This window comes from Carya illinoinensis, chromosome 14, assembly GCF_018687715.1.
Source record: "Carya illinoinensis cultivar Pawnee chromosome 14, C.illinoinensisPawnee_v1, whole genome shotgun sequence".
Classification (NCBI taxonomy): Eukaryota; Viridiplantae; Streptophyta; class Magnoliopsida; order Fagales; family Juglandaceae; genus Carya; species Carya illinoinensis.
In genome coordinates this window covers 3,517,494-3,531,048 of record NC_056765.1, presented here as the reverse complement: position 1 = coordinate 3,531,048, position 13,555 = coordinate 3,517,494, and the positions used below count along the sequence as shown (strand labels likewise).

The 13,555-nt window shown below is 34.8% G+C and overlaps 1 protein-coding gene and 1 non-coding gene across 2 annotated transcripts; both read left to right on the top strand.

Moving 5' to 3' along the window:
- Positions 1-2,021: 2,021 nt before the first annotated feature.
- Positions 2,022-11,291, top strand: LOC122294413 (pyruvate kinase 1, cytosolic-like). The gene is made up of 16 exons (XM_043103121.1): positions 2,022-2,214; positions 2,519-2,615; positions 2,805-2,902; positions 3,081-3,236; positions 4,181-4,258; positions 4,654-4,785; positions 5,558-5,638; positions 5,882-5,953; positions 6,069-6,158; positions 7,469-7,613; positions 7,833-7,921; positions 8,328-8,423; positions 8,580-8,647; positions 9,919-10,018; positions 10,297-10,356; positions 10,954-11,291. The coding sequence occupies exons 1-16, from the start codon at positions 2,146-2,148 to the stop codon at positions 11,104-11,106; spliced, it is 1,584 nt and encodes a 527-aa protein (XP_042959055.1). The 5' UTR covers positions 2,022-2,145; the 3' UTR covers positions 11,107-11,291.
- Positions 11,292-13,357: 2,066 nt separating this feature from the next.
- TRNAR-UCU lies at positions 13,358-13,430 on the top strand. The gene has a single exon. It is a non-coding gene; the product is annotated as a tRNA-Arg (tRNA).
- Positions 13,431-13,555: the final 125 nt, after the last annotated feature.

Below are 13,555 nucleotides of genomic sequence, written 5' to 3'. Positions count from 1 at the left end.
TAGTAGAGGATGGTGCATGCCCTATTTGTGGATTGATTTTTGAAACCTCATGCCATGTGTTGTGGGGTTGTGATACAACCAAAGATGTTTGGAGTCAGGGTTGTAGAAAAATTTTAAAAATGGTGCGCCAGAGTGAACTTTTTTTTGGATATATGGAACCACATGGTTAAAACTTTGGAGTACGATGAGCTTGAGGAAGATGTTGTAACCACAAGATTGATATGGACAAGAATAAATGAGCTCACACACGAGAAATGATTCAAACACTCAACTGTGCTTCTTAGAAATGTAAGAGATGAGTTGGTGTTGTTTAAAACCTCCACTAACCATCCCCATAAAGAGACAACCAGGTTAGTTCAATTCCCACTCAAATGGTAGAAACTTACAGAGGGAGTTTATAAGCTTAATTGAGATGTTGCGACTAAGAGTACAAAGTCAAAATTGGCATTAGTGTGATAGCTAGGGACTTTAAGGGTTCAAGTTCTTGGCACTCTTAGAGCTCCTAGACAAACGATTGATAATTCTTTCACTGTAGAAGCTTAAGGTTTGTTGGTAGTTGTTAATTTTGTTTGCAAAGAACTCGATCTGACAAAGATCATTCTTGAGGGGGATGCGATGCAAGTGATTAACATGCTAAATAATACTACTACAAATTGGAGTTTAGGGGACTTATAGATCGAGGATGCAAGAAAAGTCATAAATTCTTTTGCTACTTGGTCAATGATTCACACCGGTAGATATGCTAATATGATAGCTCATTTTCTAGTTAAAGATGTTCTTAATTTTGATGAATATTTTGAAAGATTTTCCTCAATGTATCCAATTTATTATTATTAGTAAAATGCAATAAGTCTTCAGTTATGAATAAAGATTAGTTTCATTTCAAAAAAAAAAAAAAAATTGATCTAAGATAATATAAGATGATCGTGTTCGGTTTGGGACCAAGGTGAGCTAGGTTTTGTGTTTTGTATGAATCAAATCGGAAGACTTTGTTTCCCTCAAAACCTTAATTAAAGGGACTATCCATTGTTAACTCGATGGAAACTCCTAGATATTATATATATACAATAACGTTAGATATAATAATAGACATAAATGAGTATGTTTACATTGTATCCATGTCGGCGTCCGTGTCACACCGGTCCTTACGATCAAATGAAAATAAATTATCCCGAAAATAAAAAAGAATAAAAAAATATTGTCAACAATACGAAAATCGTGTGTTAAATAACTTTATTATTTAAGCGGTTGATATAAAAATCTACTTAAAGCACTTTTTATAAAGCAATGTAATTAAAAATAACAAAGTTAGAATAAATAAATTTAAGGCTAGTTTAGATGTCGGGTTAAGTTGAAATGAGTTGAGTTTTTTATAAATAATAATGAGTTAAAATGATGTAGTAAATTTTATATGACATGGATTTAGATATATTTAAATATTAATATGAATTTATATGCATTTATAGAAAGTTAAAAAATATTATAAGTTCTACATGTAAATATGTGTTGAGTTGAAAAAAATCATAAATATCACGTGTAAAAAAATTTTAAAATAGATAAATTTAATAATTTGACAGTTATTTATTAAATATTAAATCCAACTTAAAATTAGACTCAAATCTCATTTCAGTCCCTCAATCCAAAATCATTGGCTTGCCGAGGTGACAACCATAGTTTATGACTGTAATCAACCCACAGGATGCCAAACCACAGTGCTTGCCCAGAAGCAAAAAATCAACCTTTTTAATCTGTCGATAAAGGAAACAATACCACACAGTAATAATAATAAAAAAAATGAAATCAAAAGCCCATGAACCTGGACCGTTCAAATGCTAAAAAAATAGGAAAATAAAATTATCTCAACCGTTAAAAAGCTTACTCGGATATTATCGTTATTTTTTTTCCGGGGGCTTCTTTCCTGCGCAATCGTCTTGGGGTACAAGACTCTAGCGCGTGGAAGACACGCCACTCGCTTTCCACAATGATCTACAGTAATGGAATATTTATATTGATATTTCGCCGATCAAGATATAAAACTCGGAAAGTGTAGTATAGAGACCCAACAAGCTTGTTCTCACGAACTCGAATCTGAAGTCTCGAAGTTTCTGTCTTTGGTTGATACACTGATCTCCGATCATCGAGAAAATGCATGCCAATCACTTGCTTCTGGAGGAGCCTATAAGGATGGCCTCCATTCTCGAGCCCTCAAAGCCTGTAAGTATAAACACTGATACAGTGTGATTTTGGTTTTTTTCTTTAGTGTTCCTTCTATGCACTGTGGCTATTACGAGAAAAAGTCAAAAGAAAAAGTTTCATTTTCGTCAGCCTGACTTCGTTTGAACAGATTATGATAAAATTGAATCTTTTATATCCCGTTGTTTACTTAATTCACTTGGTACCATCGACATAGCTGTTTTTCCAGATTGATCTGGTTGGTGGGTTCTGGTTCTGATTGGAAGCATGAGTAGTTTGGATGTATCATCATTCATGTTTCGGAATTGGACTATGTTATGTGCAGACTTTCTTTCCGGCGATGACGAAGATTGTTGGAACCCTTGGTCCGAAATCAAGATCTGTCCAGATTATTTCGGATTGTCTGAAGGCGGGAATGTCCGGTATTGTCCCCCTCCACCTGTTGCCTTGGTTGAAATGTTCAATGAGCTCTATTCTTGTCTGAATATTCTTTGATACTCTTTTGATTGCGTGGTTTTACCTCCACTAAGTTTCAGTGGAGTCTGATATGGACGTATTTTTCTCTGTCAAATTTATATAACTTCCGTTCATTTTTCTTCAACTGAAATTAGTGGCGAGGTTTGACTTTTCATGGGGTGACACTGAATTTCACCAAGAGACTCTGGAAAACTTGAAGTTAGCAGTTAAAAAGACAAGGAAGCTTTGTGCAGTAAGTTTGTCGCTGTTGCATACAATACTTACCTATAATCAGTTATTTCACTAATGCAAATTTAACCATTCGCCATCTAATTTAGAATTATGAAGTTTTCTCTGAAGTGATTTGCTGCTCTAGCTCATTTCAGTTCTATGCTTTGCAGAGATAGGGATAATTTATTTTCATATTTCAGGTAATGTTAGATACTGTGGGTCCAGAATTGCAAGTTGTCAACAAAACTGAGCACCCCATATCACTTCAAGCAGATTCGCTGGTTGTCCTAACACCTGATCTAGAAAAGGAAGCTACTTCAAATACATTACCCATAAACTTTAATGGCTTATCAAAGGTCAGTATTTTTTAATGATCTATATTCATTTCTGGTTTTATAAAAAAACAATCACTTCAAAATGGTTGGCCTATGTTTAGGTCCAAAAGCTACTAGCTTTTTTGCTGTGCTGGAAACCATCTTACGAGATGATATCATTTTGTTGCATCTAGTGTGTCTTTTAGACAGATCATGAAGTGGCCTGCATACTCTCACTTGACTGCATTTTTTTGGTTTCCTTAACAGTCCATGGAGTTGATCACTGGCGTTTGAGTTTAAGTTAGGATTTTATTTCCAGTCACCATTTCGTATTTGTTCAGATGTTTATTTGGTTTGGTAAGTGACTTTGTATTATCCAGAGAATGTTCAGTGCTTCACTGAACAAAAAATAAAATAACACTAATTTATATGTTTCAAGCCTGATTAAGGTTGTATATGATGTCTTACCTTCAGTCTTGTTTTTGAAAGGAATTACTGAATCTTTTAGAAGCTCAAATTGGCTCAAATTACTTGCAAGATGCCTTCGCTCGGTGAAGATTTTTATTCTGAGTATCATTTTGAGCCGAAATTTAAAAATAAAAACAGTGAAAGTATGGGCATTTAAATGTGAAATCTTTAAACTGATGACTTTTTTAATCTTTTGCTGCTTATGCCATTACCTGGGGTTTTGAGCTATATCAGATGTTTTCACTGGTCTACATAGAACACTTATGAAGATAACTTTTGGCTCTGCTATATTGTACCTTGATCTGAGTGTCAGCCAGAAATACTCTTGGCCGTTTTTTTTTTCCTCCTTAAAGTTTGTTTTGCCATTTATATTTCTATCTGCTCCCTTATTGTTTATTCCTACATTTATAGTGAAGATGTGTAGAATGCTATTCTAGTTATTTATTTATATACCACATGATTCATTGCAGGTAGATTGTTAGACAATTGACATTACTAAAGATAACTTGGTTTTTCAGGCGGTGAAGAAGGGGGACACCATATTTATTGGTCAGTACCTCTTTACAGGAAGTGAAACTACTTCTGTGTGGCTGGAGGTGAGGCAACACAGGAAAATAATTTCAGTTATGAGGTCCATGCTGATTTGGAATGAAACTTAAGAAATTAGGCATATCAGTGTATTCTTTGTATACTTCCTGTGTACTTGGGCTACGCCTTATTCTATATTAATAAAATGTTAATTTTACCTATAAAAAATGAAATTAGGCAGATCAAATCACCCACACCTTAATGAGACACTGTTTGTCTTGATCATTTTATAATACAAGAGAGTAGTGGCTAGGTTGCTTCTTGGTTGCCATATTGAGCATGCTTGTTTTTAATGTAATTAGCTTGACTACGAGAGATAAAGGCAGCCAAACTTCCAGACATTACACAAATTTTACTTCTTGGGTTTTTCAATAATCCGTGAAATTTCACTTTCACAATGCAGGTCACTGATGTGAATGGTGATGATGTGGTTTGTTTGATTAAGAATTCTTCTACTCTGTCTGGGTCATTGTATACCTTGCATGTCTCCCAAATCCGCATCGATCTACCTACACTCACTGATAAAGATAAGGAGGTAAGTTATGCTCTTTGCACCAGACAATGCACAAAAAATCAGCTGTGAACAGTGTTTTTACCTAATTTTTATCACCCATTAAGGTTAGAAAAGGCACTGTGGGTTTGTGTGCTAATTGGGCCTCTTCTCCTACTAATTTAAGCTTTAAGATTGGATCCTTCTAATAGATATTTGAATTCTTGGGGTTATGTTTCTTGATTTTTATCCGACTAATTTAAGCCTTTGAAATTGGATTCTTTTGCTGGATAATTGAATTACTGGGTTTGTGTGCTAAATGTTATTTGAAGCGGCAAACAGAGCAGTGGCTTAAATTTCCTGATTGAGTGGGGTTTTTCTCCTCCTGTTCCTGTTGATAGCTCAAGTTTAGTGAAGCTGCTGCAAAAGAATTTGTCAAAGGGGTGGAATCAGTTTACTTTTCAATGAAACAGGAAGATGATTTTTTTTTTTTCAATTTATAGAATGATAAAAGAAAATTCAAGTGATAATGATATTGGATGCTTTATTTGCCCCGCTTTAAAATTTCTTGATTAGCTGAAGACTTCCTATAATTCAGTGATAGATTATATGACATTCGTGTGACAGAAAAACATAAGTTTTGGGGGACAACTGCATGAATAAAATTGGTGCCATTTTCCCCGCTATGAGACTTATATCCATTTTTACTCAAATCAAATTGAGATAGGCTACACGAATTCTTTATGGTGTGAAAATAATAAATGTTGCAGTTTTTTCGTATTAATTTTTTCCATGAAATCTTGTTGATTAATATCAGGTTATAAGCACATGGGGGGCTCCAAACAATATGGACTTTCTATCGTTGTCATATACCCGGCATGCTGAAGATGTTCGCCATGTAAGGACTGTTCCCACAAAGAATATTGTCCATTTTATTGTTCTTATTTCAATTATATGATTTTGATCACTCATCTTCTCCCATCTTAATTATCTTTGTTCTTTTATATTAACTGACAACTTCATCCTCACTGTTCTTATTAGTTCCCAACTTAATGATGGGGTTAAGTTACATTTTAGAGTTACTGCAATAGCCATTGCTCTTTTTATTTATTCTTACATTCAACTGTGACTGTTCTTTCAGGCTCGTGAATTTCTTTCTCAATTTGGAAACCTCAGCCAAACTCAAATTTTTGCGAAGATCGAAAATGTAGAGGTGAGGTACATAAACAAGAATATTGAATGGAAGTAAGAGGTGCCATAAGTGAATTGTATTGCGCTGGAATTTGATTATAATTATGTATTTTGTTCTATCTCATTTGTTCGTGCAGGGATTAAATCATTTTGATGAGATCCTAAGTGAAGCAGATGGTATTATTCTCTCTCGAGGAAATTTGGGGATTGATCTCCCACCAGAGAAGGTAGGTTTCAAATTGAACAGGGTACAAATATGATGTTGCTAGTTAATGGCCTTTAGACTGAAACTCATCATTATCTCCATAAACAACAGATGGAAGGTGAAGCTATGGGTTTGATCCCATGTGCTTGTGTATTTACCTACAAGGAAAAAGAATGATGCTTTAATGTATGACCCAACAATTATTGTTTGAGGAGAAGAAAGGGCCTGATCATCCAACTAATATGCTGATTAAATTTTCTTTTTTAATCGTTTTGTTTATCCAGGGGGATGTCAGATACAGAAAGTAAACCCTTTTTGGAAGTCCAAATTTATAGTGCAGGCCAGGGGAGGAGGAATCTGTTTTAGGATTTTGAGAACGTTGCATGTTTGGATAATGATATGAGATGAGCATTCTGTGAATAGTAGTGGAATGGTTTGAGTTAAGATGTTTTATTGGGTTTTGGGACAGGAGAGAGAAAAAGTTGAATAAAAATATTATAAAGTTAACAAATTGTTTGGATGTAATTTTTGTATTGAAATTTGAAAAAGTTGTATTATTTTTTGTATTTTGTTTGGAAGTTTGGGAAAGTTTTAATGATTAGGTAATGATTAGATGAAAAGGTAGAATGATTTGAAATTGAAAAGTATTTTGTGTTTGAGTGTGGCTTGGGAAGGAAATTATGGGAAAATTTGAGATGGAATGTTCTCAGCTCATCTCACTTCCCAAACATGGCCTTAGAGCTGCTGAGCTTTCTCTTTCTTGCCTGTTACTTGTTTCCTGTAACTAATCCACTCAGAAGTTCCTTTTTTCCTATATTACTGTTGGGTTATGCTTGTTTTTTCTTTGCTGCCCCCGTATTATTTTTAATAAGTTGCTGCATTCCTATTTACAAATTGTCAAATTGTTTTCACTAACTGCTTTGAGCTTCGTAATAGAAATGATAAGTCATTGTTATATGAGTTGTGCAGATTGATAGAAGTGATGGAATTCTTAACAAAGTGACAAGTAAATCCTCAGATCGGTTTTATGTGGATGCCTTGGTTGAAAACAATGTCTTACACTTGAATAAGTTAATTCTGAGATCTGTGCACTAGTTAACATACATATGTTATTTGTCCAGTTTAAGATGGACTGTGATACTGAAGGAAAAAGAATAGTTCCTCATGTGAAAGGCTGATTTTCATCTTATCCCAAACCATTTAAGAAAGTTATTTATATTGACGAGGAGAGAAATAACCGAATGTGGCTTTTTTTAACCGTTAAATGTTTGTTTGTGCACCATCAACGAGCTTTTAAGTATGTGCTGGTAATCTACGTTTGGGATTTCACAGGTGTTTTTATTTCAAAAGGCTGCTGTTTACAAGTGCAACATGGCTGGAAAACCAGCAGTGGTTACTCGTGTTGTGGATAGTATGACTGACAACTTGAGACCTACTCGTGCTGAAGCAACAGATGTTGCCAATGCAGTATTGGATGGTGTGTTTCGTAATTCTGACTTTGTATTCTATTTATTAGTTCTGGAGGATAGCCATTGGATTATTGTTTTCTTTTTTTTATGTCTACTCTCTTGATATGGGAGAATATTTTGCTGTATCATTATTTTTTTCCCTATTTCATTTCTTGAGCACTACCAACACTACAAGTACGGTTGTGAACCAATCTAGAACTTTAATTTTTTGCCCCTTTTCTTTTTAGGGAGCGATGCAATTCTTCTAGGTGCAGAGACCCTTCGGGGATTGTATCCAGTTGAGACGATTTCCATTGTTGGAAAGATTTGTGCAGAGGTAAGTCTTGCGGTTTTCTTCAATTGCCCATTTCTCAACCCCTTCTGCTCTCTAGCTCCTCTTTTGCTGGATAAGTTGCCCATTTTGTAGTGCGGAAATCATGCTGTTTAATTTGTTCTCTCTCTCTCTCTCTTCCCCCTTCTGATTCTCTCTGAACTGTTTTTATTATTTCTATCATATGTTGGCCTTCGCCTGGTGGTCATTTGGACAGGTTGTATTTTACTGTGAGACAAATTTCCTAATTTGAAGAAAACAAGACTTATTTTTATTATGGCGCGTGTATCATAGCCTGGATATCACAAGTATTTTTTATATCAAAATAAAGTCCCAGAAATTCTTGCTTCCACAATATCCCCCCTTTTGTCTCCACTTTAGGTTGAGTTTCTTAATTAAGACCTGTCTGCAGGCAGAGAAGGTTTTCAATCAAGATCTGTATTTCAAGAAGACTGTCAAATATGTTGGAGAGCCAATGACCCATTTGGAATCTATTGCTTCAACTGCGGTACTTTCTTTTGATGGTCCTGCATTTAATCTATTCTTTTTTTGGTTACCATCATGTAGACTATTGGCCAATATTTTTTCCTTTCCCTTCCCCCCTTTTTGAAATAAAAGACAGGCTGAGCCTGCTGAAATGTGATTTTTTACCCTTATATTTCAGGTACGTGCAGCTATCAAGGTGAAGGCCTCTGTAATTATTTGCTTCACTTCATCTGGAAGAGCTGCAAGGTCCTTTTCATCTTTCATTCCCATCCTTTTTTTCTTGGGATTTTCTATTCTAATTCATATTTTTGTGATGCGTCTTCCATTCAAGGTCGGATTAGGGGATTAATTTGTTTAGGCAAACTTGGCATGCCCTATATTAGACAGTGATCTTTTGTTGCGTGATTTGGTTGGGTTGGGTTTTTGTTTGGGATTTTTTTTGGCACCTGAGGTTTCTTTGAACACTCAACGGTGACCTTGGGCTTGTTACCATGGCATTCATCTGCCATAAGTGAAGTTTTTTTTAATAAAATTGGGGCAAGTAACTCATGGACAGGTGACTTTCGTCCATTTACAAATAAATAAATAAATAAATAAATCTGTGACTATAACTGACTTTTATAATGCACATACATATGATGATTTAAAAAAAAAAAAAATTGGTAAATAACATTTTATTGATCATAAGAATAGGCAAGAGTCCAAGTATATGAGACATATACAAGAGTAACACCTAGGTCTGGACTGTAGATGTTAGATCTTACGTACGTACAAGAAAAAGTACCAAGTAGTAAATTTGAAATTGTCCCTAACGGATCCCCTCAAACTGATGAGGTGACAACTGCAACATCATGGACTAAGAAAAGTGAAGGAAGCTTTATGGAAGTATCTTCGCGAAAAAATAAGTAGCTGGCATAAAGGAAACATAATGGAGGCCATAACTTGCCAAATTGGGAGAAAATGATAAGAAACTTTAATATGCTTTGTTTCTGTTATGAAAGATGGATTAGTCGCTAGGTATTTGCTACTCGTGTTGTCAGGGTAAACAGCAGGCGGGTGGCACAACAAATATGATATCCAGTGTTGGTAAAAGCATCCTTGAAGCACACTTGCGTGCAAGGTGCCAAGGCCGAAGTGGTTACCTCACTAAAAGCGAAGCGCATTATCGGTGCTTTTAGGCATTTTTCTAATGAGCTTAGAGTTGAATAAGTGTGCTTTTGTAGTTTTCTGAGAAAACATTTTAAAATATCAGTTTTAACAACTATTGTTTATCTAGACCATTGATTTGGATGAAGTATACGAGGAAGATGATGAGGGTCATGAAGCATATCCATCTTAGAAAATAATCGAGTGCGCATATAATTTTGTGTAACTTTCATACTACATTTTAGTTTTGCTCTTTGTTATTCAGGTTGTGTTTTGATGATCAATTATAAATGTTATATATTAATATCAATATGTACTCACTCTTGCATGCATATCCATTAGACCTGTCATCTTCTCTTCATTTAATGCAGGTTAATTGCAAAGTACAGGCCGACAATGCCTGTCTTATCTGTTGTTGTTCCCCAGCTCAAAACAAATCAACTCCGCTGGACTTTTACTGGTGCTTTTGAGGTATATTGTTGACTTTGATTTATACATGCAGCTAATGGGTATTAATCCCAGGAGCCCACCCTCCACGACTAAAAGGTGTTACTGTGGATAATTCTTATTTTTATTTTTGCTGCTGCTTTTCTGGTATCTTTTATGGGATACTTATTTTATTATTTATTAGCAAATATAATTTCACTTCATTTTATCTATAGCTGTTCTTCCCTCATGGGTTGCATTGTCTCTTGATCTGAAACGGAAGCTAATTATTGCTACCTGCTCCTTTGATGATATTGTGGCAGGCAAGACAATCACTGATTGTTAGGGGCATTTTTCCCACACTTGCAGATCCTCGACATCCAGTAAGTATTGCATTCTGTTTATTGAGATACCTCACCAATATAGATGGAATCTCTCTCTCTCTCTCTCTCTCTCTCTCTCTCTCTCTCTCTCTCTCTCTCTCTCTCTCTCTCTCTCTCTCTCTCTCTATATATATATATATATATATATGTTTGTGTGTGCACGTATTAATGTGGAGAAAGTGCCTTAGAGGTGAGGTTGGAGTGTCAAGTATAGAGCACTTCATGCCATCCAGAAGTTAATACTACGATTCTTGAACAAGTATTTTTACGCAGAAATCCCGGTGATCCTGGCAAAGCTTTATACTTATAGAACTGAAGTGAAGTGGGTTAGGTTTTCTTGTCCAGATAGATACTACTAGAAATGGTGGAGAAGTGATTGGTATAAAAGACTAGAAATTGTTAGATCACTTGCACCTCTATTTTCATTCATCTAACATAACATGACATATGTAGTTCTTTATGACAGCCTAGCATATATCGATGCTGTTGATCCTTCTGTTGATACAAATTGTTTGATATTCTCCTTTGCAAGTTTTTTTTTTATGCTTTACTATCCCACCCATTAGATGCTGAAACAAAACAATGCTGGTTTTGCAGGCTGAGTCTGGAAATGGAGCAAATGAATCGATTCTAAAGGTTGCATTGGATCATGGCAAGGCTACTGGTGTTATAAAGCCTCATGATCGTGTATTGGTCTGCCAGAAAGTTGGCGATGCATCTCTGGTTAAGATCATAGAGCTTGAAGATTAGAGTTATCTCCACTTTTGAACATTAAAGTTTCCAAATTTCTAAAAGTTTGTAAGACACCCATATATAATTGGGGTTGTTTTTGCCATTTCATGCATGCATGAATAAATCTCTCCCAAGAATACCGTTGAGAAGCAAATGCTTGGGTTATTTTCTTTTATAATTGAAGAGAGGACAAGTTTCTTTTACGGTGGTCATTTCACTTCAGATCGGGCATCGGACCAAATTCGGATCGGTGTGGGTCGGATAGAGTTGCTTTTAGATTGATTTCGGCCGGTCCCATTAGCATAGATAAGGCTGTTTAGGATCTCGTCTTATAAAGCGAGTACGTAGTTATCAGGCACGCGCGTGAGCTTGGTTACTCGAAAGCAAACCGTTGAGAGAGTCAACGACTGGCTCCGGATATCGACGGCCGTCGGAGGACACGTGAATATCTTTCTTTTATTTTCTCAACAAAAGGGAAGAGTGACCATAGGCGTTGATTTCCGCTCAAGTCATAGCTACTTCTTTAAGGACGAGTCTATGGTCACATTTTCAAAGTATTTAGCTAATCCAACATCCATTCACATGATCTAAAGGTGAAGTTTGATTAGCACAAGTGGTTTTAACTTACGTGTGGACTCGAACTTGACATTGAGTCGTGGAATTTCAAGCTCTTATCAACTAGATTACCACCTTGGTAGTACACGTGAACATCTATCATTCATCTAATTTTTCAATTATTGTCTTTTAATTATTTTTTCTTATAACAATTAATGGTTGAAAATGAATTTAGGTGTAAATCAACCCTTTTTTATCTGTTAAAAACAAGTAGGCATACAAAGCATTTGAGAAGTGTTACAACTCGGTACAATCATAAAAAATAAAAAAAGATAAAAAAAAAATTACAAAATTAAATTTACAAATTAACATGGTTATATATGTGATATCTTTATATAATAAAGATAAAAGTAGGTGGTGTATGAGATCACATATTATTTAGAAATGAGAAATTTTTTCTCTTTATAAGATTTTAATGAGACTCTAATTGTATTATTAACTAGTCTTTTTGGAGTATATGTCATATGGTTTGAACCTTCTATTAAAATCTATCATAATAAAAAATGTAGGACTTGAGCCGTACTACCTAGAACAGACAGACCCGACGAGAATGTTAGAAATTTTAGAGGGTAGATTATAATACTCATATATGATAAGAATAAGAGAATGTTGTGTATAAGATCTCACATTACTTGAGAATGAGAAGTTCTTGGTCTTTATAAAGTTTCAAAGAACTCTAATTATATAATAGACTAATCTTTTTGGAGTATAGGTCATGTGGTTTGGGTCTTCGATTAGAACGTTACAATATATGATATATTATATCAATCATACGATAAAAGTAATTTTATAATTTAATATATCATATCAAATTACGTTAATTTATAAATTTAATTTTTGTAAAATCTCTTTATAACAAAAGCATCTTTTCAAGCTTTTTACCATACATTAAAATAGGATTATCTACTTTGAATTAAATGTATCGAAGTATGATTTAAAAAATACATATTCTTAAAGAGATGGTTGTCTACCATCTAAGGGGTGATCTTGCCATCCCAAGCGGAGTGATTGTGGTTAGCCGTCCACCCCAGCCACATGGGTGGGACGGGGTGGTCTGCAGCCACCTGCATCGAGGTGGCCTGATAATGAGTGGTGGCCGCCACCTCCAAGGAGGTCCAATATGTCTTACTTTCTTACCTTAGATGGTAATGATCTAGAATTGAAGTAGGTAAAAATTATTTAGTTTCGTGTCAAGATAATTAATAAAGGAATAACGAATATCATACTCTTCAAACCTAAACATAAATAAGTAAAATAAAAAATTTAGGCCAGTAAAACTTAATTTTGTTTTTATTTTAAACGTTAATTTGTCAAGTATTTGCATTAATCTAAGGCCTCTACATCATACATCATTAAGAATTGTAATATATTATTAGGAATAATTCTACTTATCATCTCCACGCATTACATATATTTTAATTTCTTTTTATTTTTATATAACAAATATGTGGCGTATAGATGATAAGTAAAATAACTCAATTAGTTTAACAAAAATAAAAAAAATAATATTAAAATATGTGATGTAAAATAATGAGTAGCATTCCTCTATTAATAATATATTAACCTTAAGAGTATCAGGAAATTCACTTTTAACACATGACCTAGAAATTCAAAAATTGTTATTATTAATATATTAAACTTATCATTGCAAGAAGCGCCCATGGCCTAATGGATAAGGCGTCTGACTTCTAATCAGGCGATTGTGGGTTCGAGTCCCACTGGGCGTGCCTATCTCTTTTTCTTTTTTTCCCATTTTCCAGCTATTCTCCCATCCACCCATCTTTTGTCATTTTTTAAGGTTTGACTTAAGAGTCTCCTTTAGAGCCATTGTTTGTGATGTTCTCGCTCCACG